We start from the raw sequence: 22,787 nt of genomic DNA, 5'->3' as shown, positions 1-22,787 counted from the left end.
CAAAACCCAATTACCGCCGCTATGCTGTTTTATCTTCGCAAATCTCTGCTAATGTTAAGATTTTACTTGTCTGGGAATGGCACCTAATGGAAAATGGGGGGAGGAAAAAAATCCATTTAAATTTTGTTCTTTGTGGTTCTGTCAATTATTTCTTGGCAGAAAATATTTTTGACAAACTTGCAAAGCTTTAAGCAGGTGCTCCACAAAAGAAAATATTTCCCAATTTCTCTAGCTAAACATGTGAACAGTTTCGTTCACACTTACATTAGAAGAGCTACGACTCAGCTTTACTAAAGAGCTCTTGCCTTGCAACAAGCTTTGCAAAAAAAGTAGTTTGACTCACGGTGCTCACTGTGTATTTTATTTAAATCAGTGAAAATAATTTATTGAGGTTGTTTTGATTATTTGAGCAGTTTATCCCTGACTTAAATCATTCCACCTCACTGAAAAGTGAGGAATAAACATATTAAGTTTTGTGTTGGTATCTGAAATGAGCGGTTTGGCCCTTTAGCTCTGTAGGAGGATTAGATCACTCTAATCAGAGCTTTTTAGCTGCTTTCCTTTTTGTAGCATTCGGCTAATCAGCTGCAGCCTTCATCCTTCAACAGGTTCATAGCTAATCTTCTCTTTGAACACCTTGGTGTAAGATGATTAAACATATTTCCCAGAATGCCAGAGTATTAATTAGTGACATTGGAGGATCTTTAATCAGGTGGCCGTAGGTTGCTGTTGAAAAAGACCTAATTAGAAGTTGAACTTGTTTCGACCTGTGATGTTGGACTGATTCTCTTCTTTTCCATGCGAGGCGTTTTAATTTGGAGTTTTTGATTTTCACTGTCTTAATTGAGGAGACTTCATGTTTTATTCTGAAAGGCCTTTTGTCTGGAACACCTACGTCTTGCCACACACCTGTATTAAATTAAGCATGGCTGCTCTTGTCAACACTCAGGTTTCTTATCAGCTAGACCTTCATTATGTTCTTCTGTCTTTGCTGCTGCTTTGTTGCTCACTAATTTATTTCCCTGCCTTCCAGTGCTCGCTCTCTCTCTCTCTCTGTAAGTTTTATTACAGTCCTGACAGTCTCCCTAGCAGAACTAAATTGTATTTCATCTGCATAATTTGATAGGGCTTCTTCCAGCTCAACTATTTCATACTTGTTTAGGACGTTCTTTTTCCCCTCCCAATAAACCTAAAGCTTGCCTTCTCAATTTCCTGCAGCGTCTCGCCTCATTGAGAACATGGATGCTACGGTGGATCCTTGTGACAACTTCTATCAATACGCCTGTGGAGGATGGCTGAAAAAGAACATCATCCCAGAGACCAGCTCCAGACACAGCACGTTCGACATATTACGGGACGACTTGGAGGTCATCCTCAAAGGTCTGGAACCTGCATGGATCGATTGAGATAAAAACAACTTGGTGACGGTATTTGAAAAGGTTTTCACTCAGGCTTTTTTTTGTTGTTGTTGACAATTAGGAGTTAGGAAACAACCCATGTAAAACTTGGCTTCATTAAGAGGAATATGTGAAGCATCATTCTCTTCTCTGTGAGTTATTTGACCTACACAATCGTGGGGAAAGTGCTTCTGCATTAACAGTTGTTCATCAGAGACATTGATGTTTTCAACAAAGGGTTGTTTCTAAAGAAGCATGCTGCTTGTAGAGTGATGTACTCAAGCGTAATAAAGTTAGATGGAGGAAACAAACAAAAGGCGCACAAGGACGCTTGCAACGGTAGCTTTAAGAAAGTGAGATCAAACTCAACAGCTGGTTTTCACATGGCCCTGGTCCACCACACCTGAATATGCTTGGCAAATAACTTTTTCGCCACAGAAAAAGTTCCTGCTAATAATTAGATTCTTGTGTTTTGAAGCAAAAAGCCGCTGTAAGATACAGAATGACGTCCCCCTGAGGACTGGAGGTTGAGACCCGTTGCTTGATTATGAGGCGGAGCCTGTTTTGGAGTTCGGGGGGATATTCACAAGGTGTGCACTGCAGCTGAGCAGAAGTCACAAATGTTTGGAGGGTGGTGGAGTCAGAATCTTTTGCGCTGTTAAGAAAAAAAACAGAGGAAGCAGATCCAACAATAAAGACAAGCTAAAGGCTACAATTAAAGCGAGCTGGGCTTCCATAACCTCTCACTAGAGGCACGCGATGGTCACCTTTATTTCACGCTGCATTGTTGTAACTTTTGCAAAAGGAGCCTCTGACGAAGCACCAAGTGCAAATACTTTACGGTATGGACTGCAGGCTGGAATACCTGCATTTCTGAGAGAGTGCACTTTGAGCTTTAGTTGCTGCAAGCCAAAATTTGCAAAATCAACAAAACAAAAAACCTCTTGAAATATGGTATAGCACTTTGTTTACGAATCTAAATGTTAAACCAGGGTGTTGTGTGTTTTCCAGTCACATTGTGCCATTTTACAGCACTTTATATGCAAAGGAAGACAAGTTTTCCTTTGCGTCATTACCATATCCGATGCACTGAAATTGGCCTCTGTCTCTTTAAGAACCTCTCACCCTTTCCGACACGTCATCACAACAATGCTTCTCCATGCCGCCCATTGATGCAGTTTACAGCCGTTCTTAGGAGCGTTGAACTCGGTAGATTCATGCAGTCCCACCAGGTGTTTGCTAGTCGCTGCTGCTGCTGGTCTGAAGGAGCTGAGTGTGGGGGAGAGGGATGGTCTGAGGGGAAATAGGTGGTGCATTTTATGAGCACGCATTAAGGTCTAGGCACCCCTTAGTGGCCGCCAACAGGGATTCAAGGATATTCAAACATGAATGAATCAAAGCAACCCTCGATGAGGGGGTAACATGATATGAAGCTCAAAAAGTGGATTTTTACATTTACCTTTTTTTTCTTTTTCTTTTGTCAGGCTAGCTTTGTGAAGGTGTTGAACAGCTTTTTTTTTTTAGTTGCTTAGAAATCAGATTTTTAAAGAGAGCTGTCCTTCAGGGACTGCAGCTTTATTGATATCTCAGATGCTACAGGAGTCTGGCTTCACTTCTACCATGTGGGACTTTGCCAGCAGAAAGCTGAGTTGGGGAATAAGTTAGCGTGCATGTCAACATGGAGTTTAGGCAGTTTTTTTTATACAATATAGGAGGGAGTATACAATATAGGAGGGAGAATCTTTTTTTTTTTTTGTGTGAGGCTCACATTTTTCTGTTTTCTTCTCTTACTGAGCATTAGAGCCTTGTTGGTTCTTGTGATATACAGAGGGTCACATTACTCTGCGGCTGCGTTTGTGTGCTTTGGGGATTTATGGGTGTATGCGTTTGTGTGAGGTCCGTATTTCACCCAGGACTGTCTGCGAGAAGGCCGCTCGAGTGCTCAGCTGAAGGCACTAAAGCTTTATGGAGGACAAAGCCTCCATGAACAACAGAAACTCCTCATGTGCCATGAATGTTCAAATTAACTGGCAGTACTGTTTTTTGTGTGTGCATTATGAGGACTAAGTGAAGCTTCAGGGCTAAGAAAAGCCATTTAGGGTGTTGACAATAACTGCTTAATGAAATAATTTGTGCCAGCATTGAGTCTTTTTTTTTTCTTTTCTTTCCTTTCATGATGGTGCATAAAAGTAAAATCAATGTAAGAGGTTTTTAAATCTGCTCGTTCTCCCGTTAACCTTCTGAGTATTTCTTGGTGCAGAAAATTGGAAGATGGTAGAAATGTGGAGCTGGGATTTAGAGTTTTGGGACTTTATCGACGAGGGCTGCAATATTTCTGGCACTGCACCAGGAATTCAACCTGAGACTCCTCCACAACAGAGTTGTTAAAGCAAGACTTTTGCTCACGGTTCAGAAAAGGATCTGCCACACCTGCAGAATCTTGCAGAAACGTAACCCCTGAACTTTTCCCACATTCTGTCATCTAACTGCGTTTTAATGGGATTTTATACGACAGACCAACATAAAGTAAAGCTTTATTGCACGGTAAAAGAAAAGGGACGCAGCTGTCAAAGTCTGACCTGCATTTTTAATCATTTTCACTTTAGTGAGTGACTTTTGTGGAACCGCCCTTCATTGTGATTACAGTTGCACGGCGTTAGCTTTGGACGTCTGGAGGATCACGTTCTTTTTCTTTGTAAAATAACAGCAGCTTGCCAAGTTTGGATGGAGAACTGCTCATATCGGTTTAACTTGGATTTTTGACTTTGACTCTGTCATTCTAACACGATTAGGCTTTGATCAGAATCGTCCCTTTGAGCTCTGGCTGTGTGTTCAGTGTCATTGTTTGGCTGGAAGGTGAATGTTTGCAAACCTTTTAATGGTTTTCTTCCAGGTTAGCTGAATCTGCCTTCTAGGGCTGTTATCAAATATTTTAGTAATCAGTACTCTACCGGTTATTGTTACGATTCATCGAGTTCTCGCGAAAGAAAATCTCTCTCTCTTTCTCTGAGCCGCAGTGCTCTTCATTCCAGGAGGACATACTCCACGCATCGCAACAATCGGTTTAAGAAAGTTTAGTTGTTCCTTCTACCCTTCCAAAAAAAAAGATAAAAAATCCCCCAAAAATTTGACGTTATTCTGCTGGCCCTTTGCAGCAACTCATAGGCGGAAGTGAGAGCACTGCCCAACGCAAATAACGGTCCGTCCGGAACACTGTGCTCTAAATAATAAAGCATAACTTGACAAAGCTTCGAGGCAGATACATTTTCCTCGAGGGAATTTAAAAAATTGAGGTACTCGACTCATTGGAGGAATCGTTACAGCTCTGTCTTCTCATAAACGGCTAACAGTTTCTCAAGTTTTCTGCTAATAAATAAGCTCCGCCCACAGCACGATGTGGCCGTCACTCAATTTCCTTCGGTTGGGTGTTTGGAATGGTGTTCAGTTGCTGCCTTTTGACTTTTTTGAAAACTTTGTTGATATTCCGCTAATGTTGGGAAAAACAGTTGTGCAATTACAGGGTTAGTCATGTATAAGAAACAGTTAAAATCCCCCTGACGTATGTTCAAGCAACAAGTCATTCAAAAACCATGCTGCATTGTCCTGTCCGTTCTTGTCATCTTCTTTGCCTTTTCCACCATTATAACAAAAGTGAAAAAAGTGTTTCCATTGCAGGTTTGTAAAAAAACAAAACAAAAAAAACTACCAATGTCAGTACAGCAAAAACCACCTCATCCTATGCAAAAATTACATATATAAAAAAAACCAGGAGTTGTTGAATTTATTTTTGTAATTCCAGTTTGTGCAGGTATCTCGTCACAGCAACTGTTTTCTGCAACTTAAGTTTATTCATGAACACTAGAAGTTTTATTTTGCCCCCATTTTGCCCCCTTTTCCCCACATTTTTTTGCCTCCTATGTGGCCAGTGGCAAAAAAAAAAAAGTGAACCAGTCTGTCGGCACAACTGTGCACATTTAACAGCTTGTCTTGTCGGCAGTTTCCCTCATGAGCTGCAGCACTGCCATCATTCCCTCGGGCCTGTCGGCACCTTTTCTGATCAATGCTCCCTTTGTCTTGGTGGATTTGCAGTTGAAGTAGCGATACGAATACTCTAGTTTGAGATATCCCAAGTTCGGCACAACCAAACCCCGTTTTAAACTTTTCCGCAGCTTTTTCTCTGAAGCTCTTGCGTTAGTATTCGTGAACTTAACTAATGTTCTGCAGCTAACCTGTGTAGAACATTCGCATTCATACTGAAATTAATTTATTTCAACTGCTTGGACTGGATTTTATGTATCAAATAAAGTGGTAGAACATATAATCACACCACCACCCTTGATGCAGTCACTTCCATTTCATGAATGAATGCCTCTTTGTGAGGATCTGTTGTATAAAATCAAAAAGTTGCACAAAAAAAATGCATCAAAGTTTGCTGACATAATGTGACAATACATCAGGTTTCCAGGAGTACAAATACTTTTATAAGCTTCTTTCATGTGACTTTGGAGCCACTGTCCTCTGCCCTCGCTCCTACTTGGCAGGCCACCCTCTCATAAAAGTCAGACGGTGAGTGGAGGGGGAATAAGAAGAATAAACATTTATTTTTAGCAGTCTGATACCATGGACATTTACATACACAACATACCTCTGTGTGAAACTCTTGTCATTTCGCACTCCTTGTATTTTCTACATTTCAGCTGCTTTTATAAAACTTTTTGACAGCAAGATGTGCTGTGAGAAGAAATAACCAGAGAGTAGAAAAACAAAACAGGAAAAAAAAGCAGAACTGTGGGCAAAGTGCAAAGGTTGACGCTGTCAAATTTTTAGCTTAATTGCTCTAAATGCTGTTTACCACAGAAAGGCACAGGACTGCCAGGGGACTGTTGCTAATCATTCACCAGCGTGATCCCCTCCGACCGACGGTGTTGTGCTCATTCCTCTGGGCTGTGGAGCTCACCGACCGGAGATGGAATGTCTCACGCAGTACAGTAAACACATGTGCAGGTTTACTCTGTGTGTGTGTGCGTGTGTTTGTGCGTGTGCATGCGTGTGTGTGTGCGTGTGCCTCCATGTAAAACTCACTTTTAAAGACGAAACAAACCGCATGCCATGTACTTTTGGATAAACTTCAAGACGACACAATGCTCCTTAAAGGCTAAACACGTCATCAGCTGATATGGTAAAAAAAAATACTCTCTAACTATAGGGTGACGAGCACGTTAATGACCTCTACTTTTAAGGTCGACATCAAACATGCAGCCTGTGATCCCGGGGCTCGCCACAGCTGCTTGTTTGAACATCGCCCCCCGCTGATTGCTGGATGCTTTTTGCTCTCAACAGCTGCATAAGTCTGAAAACACCTGGACACTGGAGGGCTTTGCCTGGATTACAGCTGTAAAAGAAAATGTCTGCGTGCTTGTATAGTCAAGTAAGTAGGGTGGTGTGCAGTTCCTTGTAAATGCTTTGGATGGTTCTTCACTCCTGTAGAATGCCGTAAATGATTAATGATGTATATATTTTCCATCCCTGATGCCCTCAGCATTCATGCACACAAGCTTTTTCTTTTTCTTTTTTTTTTAAGTTTCACTTCCTTCCTCCCTCTCAGGTGTGGCATACTGTGCAATAATTTGCCCAATTGACCATGAGCATTTTAATTACTAATTGGTTTGTTTCCCATAAGAGGAAGGCAGGAACTGTGAGAGGATAAAAGGCTTTGTTTAAAAAATTTAATAAAATCTTGAGTTGAAGTTAAGAAACCAAAGATGAATGACAGCTGAAGATGATGGGTGTTGAAATGTAGCCCACAAAAAGAGGGGCAGCCTGGGCGTGAAGTGCAGCTTGTAACCCGGGGAATCGCGGCGTACCGCTTTAAAGGATGGGTCAAAGCACATGAAACGGCATGTGGTATTCCTCTCCTGGCTATAGCCTGTGTATCAGTGACTGCTCTTTGCAAACTGCTGACTTCCTGCTTTTTGCATGACTTCAGAACTTTTTATGTTTTTTTATTTTTTCACTTGTATATTTGAGCCTAAGCTCGTTTCTCATTGAGATTGCAAATTTCTGCACATTTAAGTAGCTTGGATTATCAGATGTAATGCAACAACAACTTAAATGGAGATTTTTATTTTATTTGTTTATACATCTGAGATCAGTGTGGATGTTCTTAGCCTGCAGTCGTGGTTGTCTTATCACTGTACTGTCTCTCTGTTTGATACACCAGTGCAAAGGAAATGCTAAATGTACTTGAAGAGTTCTTTATTTAGTCCAGTGGAGCACAAAGCTACAATTAGTCATTCACCGATTCACATTCACACAGTAATGGTGGTAAACCACCACCAGCAGCAGGCAAGTGAGGTGTAATGCCCAAGGACACGACGACCAAGACTAAGCAGGGATTTGAACCGCCGAACCTCTGGAAACGGGACAGACTCCTACCACCTTTGCCACCATCATGCCCCAGAGTAGCATACGTTTTTTACGTGAAAGGAAACCGATTCACCGGTTGTCCAATTTGACTGAGATCTGAAAATATTGGCCTGCATTTGTATTCGGCGTCTCTGAACTTGCCGGATTACTCTTCTGTTGCAAATGGAGCTAAACGTTTTGCCATGTCCATTTCACACATCTTTCATCCAATTTTCTTTGCAGAAAAGCTGGCTGGATGGAGAAGTGACTAAAATTTACATTTTAATTTCTTGCCATAGATTCTCATCTGAATTCAGACCTAGTCTTGGCATTGATCATCATTGCTCAATTACTTGGATTTAAACTGCTGCATTGTTGCTTTGACTGCATGTTGAGAGCTGCTCTGTGAACGTGGAAACCTCCACACTGGTCTGAAATGTTGTGAAGAAAACTGTATTGGCTCCATAACACTTCCACCGATGATACAGGTGTGTGTACATGTGTGTATATATATATATATATATATATATATATGGTGATGACTCCCAATCAGTTAGGTGAAGTTTATGCGTGTCCTGAAGATGTGAAAACGTACTATGGATGATATTCACTTGGAAATGCTGAGCTATTGTAAAGTCTTAGCTTTGGGAAGTCTAAAACAGTGTTTCCCAACCCTGGTCCTCAAGGCACACTGCCCTGCATGTTTTAGAAATGTCCCTGTTTAATGCACCTCATTCAGCAAACGCCTCCTAATTGAAATCACCTGTGCTGAAGCAAGGAAACACCTAAAACATGCAGGGCCGTGTGCCTCGAGGACCAGGGTTGGGAAACACTGGTCTAAAACATTTGTTTGTTTTTTTTTGTTTGAAAATTAGAGGTCATATTACTACAGTTTCAATTTCTCTGATCATTGGCTCTGTTAATTCTGGAATATAACCTAAAATGTTCCTTTGATAATCCAGTTCCCTCAGACATGATTGTTTCATGCGTTAGCAGACTGTCCTCTGTTCTCTCAGACTATCAGCAGGGTGACTGCTGCTTCCTAGAACGTCTAAAAGTAGAATGGGAGGCAGATCTTAGTTATCAGGCTCATCTCTTCTGGATCCAGCTTCCAGTTTACTGAGTACTGTGTCTATTTTTAAGACTGAGCTTACTTTTTTTTTTCTTTTGAGAAATCTTACAGTTGGAGGTTACCCCCATCTGTCTTTGTGGTTACAGTACTATAGACTGAGGTTGCAGCAGGACAGATTTTCCTCACTCTGCTGTTTCCTCACTGACTCCTGCTATTTGCTACCCAAAGTTATTCCACTTAATGCTTCTTTATTTTCTTTAACATATAATCTTTATTGAAGCTGCACCTGGCCTGTTTAGCTGAAACGCCTTTTGTGACCCTGTCTGTGTTGAACTAACAGCCTCAGCAGCGTATAAATATGACTTCACCCACAGAGCCAGGTTCTGTCACAGGTTTCTTCCTGTCAAATGGCGCTTCTCTTTAACAGGAATCAATCTTGTCACCAGATGTTATGGTGTGACATGTTATGGATCACTACTGTATGCTCAGTAGCTCTGCCAGGTTATCTTGGATTGAAAGAGCTTTGCTATGTTTTATAACCTGCATCGACTCTGAATCTCTGTAAAATTTGGTTGAATTTACTTTTTCCATCCATCCCTCCATCAATTTTCTATAAAGTCTTAAAAAATGCTAACATTTTAAAAAGACTTGAATAAATTAGCAATGCTCAGCCTGGTGGGGGCACAAGTAAAGCCTGGTGACCCGCCAGGCTTATAATACACTGGAGGAAACCCTGAATAAAGTGATACATTTTATTTTTAATGCCTTTTATATATCAAATTGAAATCTCAAAATTAAAAGGTTTTATTATCCAACTACTTATCTGCATCATATATTGTGTGTGTGTATTTTATTTTTTTAAAGGTTGCACTGGATTTTATTTAGGAGTGTCAAAGTAGAAGCAGCTGTATACACCCCATCTTTTTTTTTTTTTTTTTTTTTGCTCATCTGTTAAAATAATTTTGAGAATGTCTTACTTCCAACCTCACCTCTCCTCGTTTGTCCCGCACTATATAGATACTTAAATTAAGAATCAACAAGGGACAATCTAATAAACAGGAGGGACATTAGCAAAATGATGAGTGGCAGAATTTAGTTTGACAGACGGGTGACTCCAAGAACAGATGCACCTCACTAAAAGGTTTCACTCATTCTTTTAATAATGTTTGCATGTAACCCCCTTGTACATAAGCGCAGATTACAGAGTTTCATTAATGGGTCACTGACCCCTCTGTCTGCACCAGGTACGTCAGAAGTGAAAATCCTTCTGCTGAACCGGAACTTGTTCTGTCATTACAATGTGAATAGGATTCTAAGCTATAGTTTAAAGTTACTAAAATATTGACTTGAATTCTAAAGCTTTCTCTTGGGCACGCTGGCTCTTCCCCGCATTCCTTGAATGTGTGTCGTGCATGTTAAGGAACCGCGGCGTGTTTTAAAGCGCCTGCATCCCGGAGATTTATTCTCGACACTCATCCTGAATTGCCTGAAACACCTCATTTGTTGTCCAGGATTGAAACGCATTTGCATAATATGAGACGGAGACTAAAAATTACGCGTTTCACAGAGATAAGAGGTTCTGTGGCGGTGCATGAGACGACGCTGTTTAACATTAACGCACACGAGAATATTCTGGTAGACGTTATAATCAGGGTTTTATGGTGTACGACTGCAGTGGCGGCAACTCCTAAATGAGCATTCAAAATATTTTCTCCTGAGAATTTGCGATGCAGCACAACAGTCTGCTCGATCATGAATGCCAGAAAGGTGACGCTTATTTAAATTACTAAAGTTTGTCTACAAACACTGGATTTTTTTTTTTTTTAATGTCTACCTTTGCTCAAAACTTCACCTCTCCTAGATTTATACATTTTAAAGATTCATTCAGTTTCTCCACCTGCTTAATCCTTTTGTATCCGGGGGGTTATGACCTATCTCAGCTCTTACTGGGCATAAATGCTAAAGGGATCAAGTCAACACACACACACACACACACACACACTTTCTCTCTCTCCCATGGGCAGTTTATTTGAAATAACCTGTATAAGTGGCTGTTTTTAGACTGCAGTAGAAAGACGAGAGTCCCCAGAGAAACGAGCACAGTGAGCACATAAAATGTACGTGCAAGAAGGCCCCTGGTAAGGATTCAAACCGAAGACCACCTTGCTGCAGTGCAATCAGGCTAACGATTGCATCACCATGCAGCTCCAGCATCCCAACAGCGGCTACACAATACCGGGTAGAACTTATAAATGAATAAAAATGGAGTTCAAAAGAGTTTCAGAGAATACGGCGGTAAATAAATCTAAAATGGGATGTGGGGGCGGAGGGGGAAGGTTTGATATCAGCTGATCCATTCATATTAATAGTGTTTTGAGAGGTCGGTTCTTTAATCTTTAAATCAGAGCGTCTGCCTCCCAAACCGGGAACGGCTTTCAAAGAGGGACCTGATTACTGGAGGTTCTGCCTGGCATTTTCCATTTGGAGACTCCAGAATCCAAAATAAGTTCCACTTACTGAGGAGGGATTGGTGTGTGTGCGTGCGTGTGTGTGTGGGGGGGGGGGATGTGCGTGCATGCATGCGTGTGTGTGTGTTTAAAGATATACAGCTCAAGGGACTTGAATATTATTGAGCCCAGTTTTGAAGATTTGACTTTTGGAACTAAAAAATTGAATTTATAGATGTGTATATTTGTGGTTATTTTTCTCTTTCAGTTTTATTTAAAATGAGACATTTACCACAGCTGTTTAACCACAGGATGGCTTCTATTGAAAATGATGAAAATAAACATCCTGCATATCAGCAACAGATTAATGTTCAACAATATAAAAAGTCAATTTTTGTATACAATGTCTGTCTCTTGCATTGTAGGGTACCTCTCAGTTAAATAAGACATCAATAAAAAGTTAATCTTTTTCAGCAGTTCAGTCAATTTATTAGCCATGAAGGGTCGTTTTTAAAGAAATTAGCTCTTTAAAGTGTCATGGAAACGTAACGGAAAGGTAAATAGTTTTTCCCCTTTCAACAGTCTGGGGGAGATTCACAAAGTATGAATTGCAGCTGAAGAAGGTTTTTTGTAGCACAGCGATGCGTTGGCATGTTGCAATAACGCAGCAATCAAATTGTTCTCATGCAAGACTGTTGATTTCTAAGAAGACATACTTTTTTTTTTTTTTTTTACTAGTTAGAGGCCATGAGCATCAACATTAATACACGTAAATAAAATATCTCAATCTGTATGACTCGATTAGTGCAATGTTAGAAAATAGCTTCTGCTTTGTTTCTAAAGCCATGGAAGGTGTTTACCTTGCGTTTTCCAGCTGTAGCCAGATTTATGTGAAGGTTACTAAAACCTCGGGAGGGTTCAGATAAGAGCGGAAAACTCCTCCAGGTTTCGAAGGCCTTTAACGCCCCTCATGTTGGTTCCCAGACTCCCTGTGAGAAACTTTGATCGCTCTGGTCTGTTCTTACTAGACGGTCACTATACTGGAGTTATCAGACACTGGACATGTCTGTCTGCTGTTCTCATTCTCGCAAGGATGAATAAAGTGGTGTTTGAGTGAAAATGACCAATCTCTGCTTGGTAGCGAATTCTGGCAGTTCAATAGGGAAAACTTTCTTCATTTTAACTTTTTTTTCATTATCACTCAAAAGGACTTGCACTTTAACTGTATTTCTATAATTTACTTGACAATTCAAATTTAAGACTTTATTATCAATTCAATCATAATAAAACCTTGATCTTGTTTTGGATTGTGGTTAGGAACAGCTCCTCTGTTGGATGTAATCCAGGGGAACGTAATGGTTGTGGAAACCTGAGTAAAGTTGACGCCCCACCTCCCCCCACCTTCTTCAAATAGACAAAATCGGTGTCTATCAACTCGACTACCTTTGTGTTGGTTTGTGCAGCAACAATTTGCTGCACAAACCTGAGATTCACTTTTTTTTCTTTGTTCTCTCTGAAGAATTTCAAAAAGTGGTGGACTTTAAACTTTATAACGGAGTACTTTGAGAGAGACATGCTGCACACTGTGTTAAAGGACCTTATGCAATGGATTTGGAACGCAAACATAAATCAGTTGAGCTGGGCTTTCTGTAAGACCAAGATAAATGCAGGAGTCCCACAGCTTATTGCAGCAGCCCCTATATTTCCCTCTCCCTGCAGCACAATTAGTCCTTCCTGTCTGGACTAATTCTGTCTGTGTACACTTCCAGCTCATCCGGGGGAAAAGATTATTATCCTGAGTGGGAACATCTTCACAGCCTTTGCCCTCCTTGTTTAGATGTGTGGCTTGAGAAATTTTTTTTTTTACTATTCAGCCATGAAATTTCTAAGTAGGATCACTCAACAGTCATAGAATGATGATTCTCCTAATCTGAAGTCAAAAGCCAGAAATCAAGAATTGTAGTGGGGGTTAAAAAGTTGGGCAAAAGTTGTGTAAATGAAAATGCAAATGATTATGTAAAATCTTTGACTGCTACTGTGGCTGAATAGTGCTTACACCAGCAAAAGTATCTTCATATACACAAAATCTATAGTATTTAAAAAAAAAAACTACCTCAAATTATAATTTTCAACTATAAAAACAACATAAAATTAAAGTTATACAACACTAAAGTACAACAATGAAGTAAAGCTTTAAATCTCAAATGTATTTTTGTCCTGTTTTTTTTTAATTTTTTATTTGAACCTACTTGTTAACTAAGTGAAATTTTGGTTAACGTTCAACCTTCTTGCATTTAAACACAGAAATGTAAGGCAGTATAGGAAAAAAATGGCAAAGCCAATTTTAAATTCCTTATGCTGGACAAAATAACAAATTATGGTGGCACAATATTATCAAATACTTTCAAACACAACCTTGTGTGTTTGTGTGTGATGCTTTAGTTTTAGACCTTTGCTGTGGTTAAACATGAGTGTTTTGCAGTCTGTAATCCAACCACACACACACACACACACACACACAGACACACGATCCGCGCCCTTTTGCGGAAGGCACCCTGTGAAGGGTCTCTGGGTTAGGACTTCATTACAATTAAACGAGTGCATGAATAGTGCATGCATGGTAATAAGTTGAAAAGGAGGATTAGGCAAATAACCACACGTATAATCTAAAGCGAGATGCATTCAGGCACGACGGGAAGAAAGAAAGGAAGCAGATTTAAAGGAGACAGATTATGCCCCTTTTTCAAGAAGCTGACACAATTTCTTGGGGAAATGTATGAGATGCTTCGGTCAAACTACAACAGGATTAAAGTTTCAAAGCCCTCTTATCTAGCCTGTCTTCTATAGTCTTTTGCATCTTATTCAAAACGGGGCATGGTGAGATGCTTGACTCCAATCCTCTTTTCTATGCATAGAAAAAACAAAAAGAAAAAACGAAGCCTAAAGAAAGTGGTCAGTCTGACCCATTCAAAAGCCAAAGAGAAACTAATTTATTTTCCCAAAAATGCTGACATTCACATCTTCTGCCGTTTGTTCAGAAATGGCTCCGTATCTCACTTCAGGACCAAACGACACAACTGTGTCGTTGAATATCCTTGAAGGGTTTGTTTCGGTGTCATGTTAACAGTGAAACTCAAATAGAATTACAAATAAAAAATTTGAAGCATTTAAAAAAAAAAAAAAAAAAAAAAGCTTTGAAACGAGGTTTTCAGCCAACTGCAGCCCAAAATTCAGTTTTAGATAATTAGACTATTTCTGAAATGATTATTTATAATATGTTCTGCACTATTATGGGGTTGAGAACAGCTGGATTGAGTCTTCTCCTGCAAGCAGTCATGAATATCTCCAACAAGGGTTGACCACAAAAGCTCATTAAGGAATTGGATTTCTGCAAAGTATGAGCTGATGCTTATGCAGATCTCAATCATGCCACTGTGTACATCGTTATTGGTTACTTTGTATTAATAAACATGGTTATTTTATTTGAAAGCTTATATAAACGTCCATGTATTTGGATTAAATTAAAAGTTTGTTTACCGTACCCTCCTCTCTCTTTACCCCTCCGGCTCAGTTCGTCTGGAGTCGGGTCTGGTTCAGTTTGCGGTGCCCTTATTTATGGAAAGTTAACTGAAAGAAAAATGTGACGCCTAAAAACACACCCATGGACAAACCGCTGGCTGTGCAAAAACGTGTCGACGCACAAATTCATTCAAAAAGAGCAGCTATGCACTCTATAGTATATGGATGTAGTTTTCAGTAAGCTGGCAGTAATTTAGATTTATTCTTTTAGTCTGCAATAAAAATAATTTTCAGTTTCGTTAGCTGTAAGCCATAATCCTCAAATTAAGAGCCATTTGAAATCAATTTGCAGTGAATGTTCATTTCGGTTCACTCGTCACATTGATTCACTCAGTTTGGTTCTATATGTAGCCAAGCTAATTCTCAACAAATGTTATCTGAATCACTTAACAAGACAAATGATTTTGATTTATATGCAGATATTTGTAATCAGATCAATATAAATCAAATGGATTCCAGTTCAGGTTCATGTTGTAATACAGTACGAGTTCAGTTTAAGCTAATCGGTGGAAATGAAGATAAATGTTGAATTGTGATTTATAGAGGTGAGTCTCTATAATCACACTCTGGGAAAAGTCACTGCTGGTCCATTCAGCTGTTTATCTGAGGCTTCAGAAGCTCTTAAGTTGCTCTGAAAGACGGATCGACTTTGTCATTTTACTAATCTGCTCCGCCTTTTGTTTTTTAGGGCGGGCGTTTTAAAGGACATTGAACAAAAACAGGGGAACATAAGTCGTGCTTGCTTTGCTTCTTGGGTTTTATTTATCACACCGTGTTGTTGTTTGGTCCCAAACTTACGAAGCGGAAAAAAGGGTTCAGCTTCCCCATCTTTTATTTTTGATCTCAACTCAAAGTGACGTGAGTGATGTCCTTTTCTGGACTCCAGGGAGAGTTCCTTTTTCAGCTCCCTCTGTAATTTAAGATCCATCCTCTTTCCTGTATTGATCCCGGTGCCGCTTTGAGATGAAGCGAGCGTGTGATGGTGTGTATAGGTTGATGCAACATTTGAGATGACAGAGTGACAAACAGGGCTGATGCCATGTTCAGATGGGTGAAGGCTTGTCAAAGTCAAAGGGTTGTTCTACTTACAACATAACCCATTTCAGTTGGTAAACCTCTTAAAAGGTTTCCATTTTTTCTGCTTTCACTTTAAGGCTTGTACTATATGGTGGACAAGGGGAGTCCTCTGTATATCTCCATTATTTTTGATTTAGAACAGTTCGAATGACCAAAGTATAATTTCAAAAATCTTATGTGCTATTGCTACAATAGTACTTTTTTTTTTTTTTTTACATCAAAACAAATGGTAGAAATGCATATTTCATGCCTCACACTGCATATGTTAAAATATTTAACAGAGGTCTTGTTAATGCCATGCTAATGCAGAAAGTCATAAATGCTTAGAAAAGCTGTTTCTATGAAAGCAACGCTGAATGCCTGATTAGTTTCTACACACAGAACCAAAGACCATTAGGGTGCATTCACACCAGCCCTGTTTAGTCTGCTTTAATTTAAACTGTAGTTTGTTTGCCTAGAAGCTCTGGTATGTTTGGGGAGGTGTGAATGCAAAATCCAACTCTGACATGGAGCAAATGAGCAAACTTTGGTCCGCATAAAAACCGATGTTTTGATTCAGTTGAAGTGACTGGCGCAGTTCAAATACAAATGAACATGTGGACTGGTGCAAAAGCAGGAAGTAGACCAAAGCACTGAGCAATCTGGGTAAATACAACTAAAACAACTGCTAGTCTAATGCTAGCAGGATAAATGGCTTGTAGTCTTTTTACCAAAGAGAAATGCTGCAAGTGCTCAAATCTGACTCTATTCAATTCCTATTTTAATTTCAAGATCAACGTTGCATTCATGTGGTTTTCAGAGGTTTTTGCGTCATTTCCTTCAACGATGCACAATCTTCTTCAGGAGGTCTTGGTTCTGTACCAACGCAGGTGAGGGATGGAAAAGGTTTTTTTTTTTTTTTTTCAAACTGGTTTGTATCGTTTGACACAATGCAGTGTGAAAGTGAACTGCACCAGCTGACAAGATCACAAATGTTACATTTTTGGTCCGCAACCGAACAGTGTAATGGACCGTCAGGCGCTAAAGCTCCCTTAGCTTAAACTAAACTCAAAGAGCTTGATGACCGCTGAATGTGGGGGGAGAAGCTTGCAGTGTGAATGGGGGTTGGAGGACAAATGGTAACCATTTGGTCTCGTCTTTATGGAGCCTTGGATTAGTTTCCACTGAGGGATTCCTAAAGTAACTACAAACGGCAATAGAAGCAGTTTATTCACTGTGACACTAAAGTTTACTCTTTTTATAAGTACACATATTTCTGACGCACTCGGCCTGTACGTTAAAACAAATCGTCATATGACTGTGCGTCTTCCTAATAACATTCATTTTTAAAACGCGACACGCAAAAGGTCTTTCCTTTCTTCTGAACCGTCATAAACGATACCTGCTACAGTCGTGAGTCATTAACGTACATTTTGCATGTACTGAAAGTTTATTACAAGGCAGAAAGACTTGAAAGAGATTTACATTATGTATAATTCATGACTGTCTTCATAATGAATTCAAATGGTTAAAGATTAAAATTCACAAAAGGTCCCCACGCAGTAAAAGGTAACAGATTAAAAAAACCTAAAAGTAGAAGATGAATAAAGAAGAAAAAAATGTCATTCTCTATTTAAGGGTCGGGGATAAATTGTCAGCATTATAGATAAAAAAAGAAAGCTTCAAGTGACTTGGTGAGAATTGCATCTTCCTGACTGAGTGGGTTTTATTTTGAAAGGGCTCATTGGGGAGTGAGGCGTTTCAGTTTTAACTAGGGCCTTCACTTGCTTTTTTAAATTTTACATCTGCTTCATTTAGGACAGATTAATCAAAAACGCTAAGCAATACCTTGTAATAAAATCCCAGTTAAATTAATGTGTACATGTTTTTTTTAAGTAGATTTTTTTGTATTTTTTTTTTATTTAATCCACTGGAAAGAAATGTTTGCCGTTGTTGTTGCCGCCTTGGGCCAGCAGGTGGCAATAATTTAAGCAACTACTTAAAAATTCAAAGAAGTGAAGAAAAATGTCAGATATTTGTACGACGTAAAAGTGGGACTAGACGAAACTCCTTAGGAAATTATAGCTTGTTTTTTTATTATTATTCTATCACTTTAACTACTTTAGCTTGTAATTGAAGGTCTTCAAAAAGTTGGACAAAACATATTTCTCTTAGTAAGGGTGTGACAACACACAAAAATTGAGTCTGCCAAGTCCTGGATCGATTTCAGTCGAGCAATAAATGTTGAAAGAGACTTTGCTCACTTAGTTCTTCTCATACAGCCTTCACTTATTTACGCAACAGTATTTGTTTTCTGTGTGCGTACCGAACTCAATAGGCTGTACTAAACACTTTCTGTGTGAATTTATGTACCATTTTGACATAGAAACATGCTCAAAATTAGCTTCTATATAATCTTTCGTCTCCTGACAAGCACATCCACATTTCAACGCCTTCTGAAATTTTAAGTCTCCACATCTTACAAAACAGTCATTTAACATTAAGCATGTGCTGATAGTACTAGCTCAACACTTCAGTATAGACAGTAAATGTACTCCCATGTTGTCCTTTGTCTTACACAGTTCAGCTCTAGTCTCTTTTCCCTTCAGTGCTCCATCTAGGATTTCTCCGGTTGACTTTCAACCAGGTCAAATGGCAAACAGAATTTATGGACAATGTCAATTATCTGCACGGTTTTAAAATTGTAGTCTGCAATGTTAATAGTTTGCCCAATGGCAGCGGAGAAAGTGAACAAAGTCATTGAGTCCGTGTTGGCCACTCTTCCAAATATTGAATTGGCTTTAACAACCATCTGGTTCGGCTCGGTACTTCTGTTATCGCGGTGGGAGACGGTGGTTTACTGGCGGCAGGCGCACTTCAATATGGTTATATAGGCTGCAGCGTATGCGTGTAACCAGATAAAAGAGGATAAGAGAGATGGAGGGAAACACAGAATCCACAAAACTGGGCTACTGCAATGCATTTGCTTAAACGGTTTTTAACGGTGCACTAAAGTAATTCGCTACATTTGATCAGGTTTTCTCTTGCTACAGCCGCTCCTGGTTTCCTAACGGCAACTAATATTTTGTCCCAACTGGAGTTTTTAAAAACGAAACGCGATGGGCCTCAAAAATACTGAAAGGGTTGTGAAGGTTTCGAACACTTCTGTAATGTCTGTCTTCACTTAGACAAAAAGCAGAACCTTCTCTTGGTTCCAATTATTCTTCATTCCCACTGACTGTCGTACGCTAGGACAGTTCTCTGAAATACTAACGCCAACGCTGCACTGTCTGGCTGTTCTTCTGTTTCAGAGATTTTGTTTTGAGAGTCTTAAAATGTCTACACATTTTTACAGCCTTGATTCGTCTATTCTAATTACAGCTTGCAGAGCGAATCATGTTGCACAGTAGTGGTTAATCATTAACCATGCAAAACACATTTGTGAATTTCTTGGGGTGTGATTGGCAAAATTAGACTGCAGATGAAGAGGAATCGGGAGTTTCTTGGGATTAGCAGAGTGTCCTAATTGGAGTACGAGCCGATTTGTCTTACCATTTCTATTTATTTTCAATATGCATCACAATCACGTGTCATGTGATGCATCTACTTTTGAGGGTTTTTTTTTTTAACTGACTTGAGCACTACTTATAAGCTCTGTTAAAAACTGCACCTGTTACCTGCTTCTGTTTGTGGGTCTTGCGACAAACGTTTCACATGACTCTCATTTACATCTTTGCTCCTAAATGTCAGAGTTCATTCATGCCTCAAACTCAGTTTAATCACTGGTGGTTCTGAGGCATGTTTTTAAATAAAGAAAAGTGGCGGATCTGGTATGATTGGGCATAAGTTAAAGATTTTGTACAAATTCGTTAAGTTATGACTGTCAACCTTGTTCTAGAACGAGAAAAGCTTTAATGAAAACCACAGATTTATCTAGACGGCATAAATAAAGACCCAGACCTTTACAATTACTAGAACATTTGCCATTTTTAAAAATCTCTTGTCTTATCAACGTTTTTCTATTCATTATGTAGCGTTCTGCTTAACGAGTCGCAGCTCCTGTTGCAAATCCAACCATGCAACTCTGCACAGGCGAAGTCCTGCTGTCCTTCCCCCTCAGCTGCGCTGGTTTCCACCACAGCATCCATCATTCCTTTTGGTTGACTGCTGGAAAAACACTCGCCCGAGGCAGATGCAACTGGCATCTTTCTGCCCACAACAGGTCTTCAGGAGGCAATGAACCGAGGCAATAAAATCAACCACTGGTGTTTCCGCTTGTTTCTAAATGGCCTTTTACTGTCACATCTGTGGAGCTGTGGCTCCCCGGAGAAGGTAGCCCCGTCTTTCACTTGGCTAAAATACAAACACTGAAACACTGCCCTGTTAAAATGGCTTGTTTAGAAATGGTTTCATTTTTCAATAGATGGCTTTGGAACTGGAATAATGTCTTGTTTTGTTTTAATTAGTGCAGAGTACACTTTGGTGCTCCAGGCTTGTCGGGTTAATACAAGTTTTATTTAAAGGGAAATGCAAAACGATTCACACCTTCAACCCTTTGACCTCTTGCATGTTTTGTCATTTTGCATACACTGGGGTCTTTTACTGGAGTTTTATGTGACCGGCAACGTCCCCTCTAATTTTTTATGCGTCTGGACATGCACACATTGAGGACTGCTGTGGGCAACACACCAGTACTACCAGTACTACACGGTCATAAATCTGGGATCATAGCAATCATAGCAGGCATGGCTTATTAAAAGAATCAGATTACATCAGCAAATTCCATTAGTTTGCTTTTAATATAAGTAATCCCTCCCCCCCCCACTTGAAATGGAAAAAAAACAAACATTGCTGTTTTTGAGATGCGTAGTGTGTATTGTATGTAAGAGTCCTGCTTCAGCCACGGTGAGAAATGACATTACACCTTTCAGACATAACTTTTTGTTTACATTAAAACATTCACATTTTGTGCTGCAATGTGTGCTGCAGCTTGTGATGCAGTGTAAATTCTTGTAAAATACTTAGTTTTTTTTCATGTCTCTTTTTCACTTGTCCAATGGTTGTTCGGTTTGTCCAGGTTGACGGCTCCGTCTGCTTCTTGCTTTGACTTTATGTGCATCAGCTGAGTCCAAATGTGCCACTTCAAGACGATTTCTGGATGCCGTTTCGATGCGATTCATTACACTAAATCCCCTTTCACAAGCTGAACTGGAAGTTTGAAATGTAGCGCAAATATCCACGAGCTGCGAGATCTCCTCTGTCCTCACATCTGAGAATGTGCTGATTGACCCCTGTTTAAGTTTCTGCCTCATTATGTGCTTGAATTCAGTATATTGACTGTTGATTGCCTCCCATAGACTGTTGGTGGGGGAGAATGGCCTCATGCTTCTTTGCCAGTGTAGAAATGTCTGCTGATCCACAGTCAAAACTGCTGTCTGAGCTCAATGCTTCAATGTCAAATGCAGACCACTCCTTTAATTCATCCTCTGGAAAAAGACCATCCACGTGATCGTAGAGCTTACTAATAAAAAAAACGAATCTCACCAGTATTTCTGAGGTCCCCATTGCCTCCTTGACACGGTCACTCCACTGTACTGCTCTTCTATTTGCTCAAACTCTGACAGCCGTTCCATCTTAAAAGAAGCACATTTCTTTTCTACTTGGGCTTAGTGACTTGTTGTCCCACTGCCCCTTCGCTTCTAGATGAGGTGTGTTTAGGAAAAGTCTTTTTTGTTTTGGGAGTGAGCAATACACTGAATCAGAGAAATGCCCATTTGTCTTTAGATGTTTTATTTAGAAAATAAGAGTAAATATCAGCGTCTGAGAAAAAAGCGAGAGAAGAAGGAAGAAGAAATGAAACTTAATGCATACAATTCTCCTTTTATATCTTATCAGTCACATACACAGTGCCTTCCACCCATATCTCTCCTGTAGGGAGTTTCTCCAAATTTCTCCCATCTCTGGTTAATTGGTACCTGTGTCCCTAAATCAAACCTGGTTCAAAGGAGTTCCAGTTGGAAAGAAAGACATCATCACTGAAATCTTCATCATGACTTCATTCTTCCCAGTAAATAAGCAAAAGTTTTATTTTCCAAGACGGGCGTTAGCTTTTGAGTCTTTTAGTACACTGCACTATTGTTACGTGGCTAACCTGCACGGTGCCACAGCGCGTATGGCTAAGGCACGTAAACACAACAGCATGCGATGATTGGCTAAGTGAACCGTATCGTATCATTGGCTGGACACCTGTCACTCACTGAGTTGAGATCTCAAAATGGCACAAAATTTTCTTTTTATGACGGTCATATAGGTAAATAAGTTCACTTTGTCTCGAATGAGCAGACATGTTGGCTGTTTAGTCGACATGACTTGAAGCGGGCAACAAGTATGCGTTTTTCCAATGTCTTTCTTCCTGAAAAGCCAGATTTGTTTGAGGGACCATCAGTTGTCTCCCATCTGAGTGGTGGATCTTTTCAACTGCTTCAGAGTCGGATTGTTGATTATTGCCCTCCATGACCGGCCAGCAGACACAGACAAACGCATCTTAGTAGTAGGCTCACAGTTGCATCACACTTTAAGATGTTTTCTAACTGAACCCTGCTTTACATTTTTCCCCAACCTTATCCCTGAATTGCCTGCTATATTTCTTGTTCTTCTGTTTGTCCATTAATCTTCTCAACAGACTCCATTAACTAATCCGAAGGTATCGCGTTCCACCTGACTTTAGTGTATTGGCATAAAAAGGGGACATAATTCAGATGCATGCCACCTGCTTCAGATTTTTATTTGTAAAAGTTTCTGGTTGCAACTTAAAATAATTGGAAAAACTTT

The 22,787-nt window shown here is 39.8% G+C and overlaps 1 protein-coding gene across 4 annotated transcripts in view; it reads left to right on the top strand.

Annotated features, from left to right (window-relative positions):
• Window positions 1-22,787, top strand: part of LOC103474711 (neprilysin) — a 57,838-nt gene that overhangs the window by 13,246 nt on the left and 21,805 nt on the right. For 3 of the 4 annotated variants that reach the window (XM_008425860.2, XM_008425859.3, XM_008425862.3), the window contains exon 4: window positions 1,219-1,380. In XM_008425860.2, the coding sequence (XP_008424082.2) occupies window positions 1,219-1,380 (162 nt within the window). Of the gene's footprint in view, window positions 1-853; window positions 1,056-1,218; window positions 1,381-22,787 lie in introns of those variants that run through there. The other variant, XM_081614387.1, reaches the window with a different exon arrangement.

The sequence above is a fragment of the Poecilia reticulata genome, chromosome 13, assembly GCF_904066995.2.
Source record: "Poecilia reticulata chromosome 13, P_reticulata-male-v2, whole genome shotgun sequence".
In the NCBI taxonomy this organism is placed as follows: Eukaryota; Metazoa; Chordata; class Actinopteri; order Cyprinodontiformes; family Poeciliidae; genus Poecilia; species Poecilia reticulata.
This window is presented reverse-complemented; position numbering and strand designations above follow the sequence as displayed.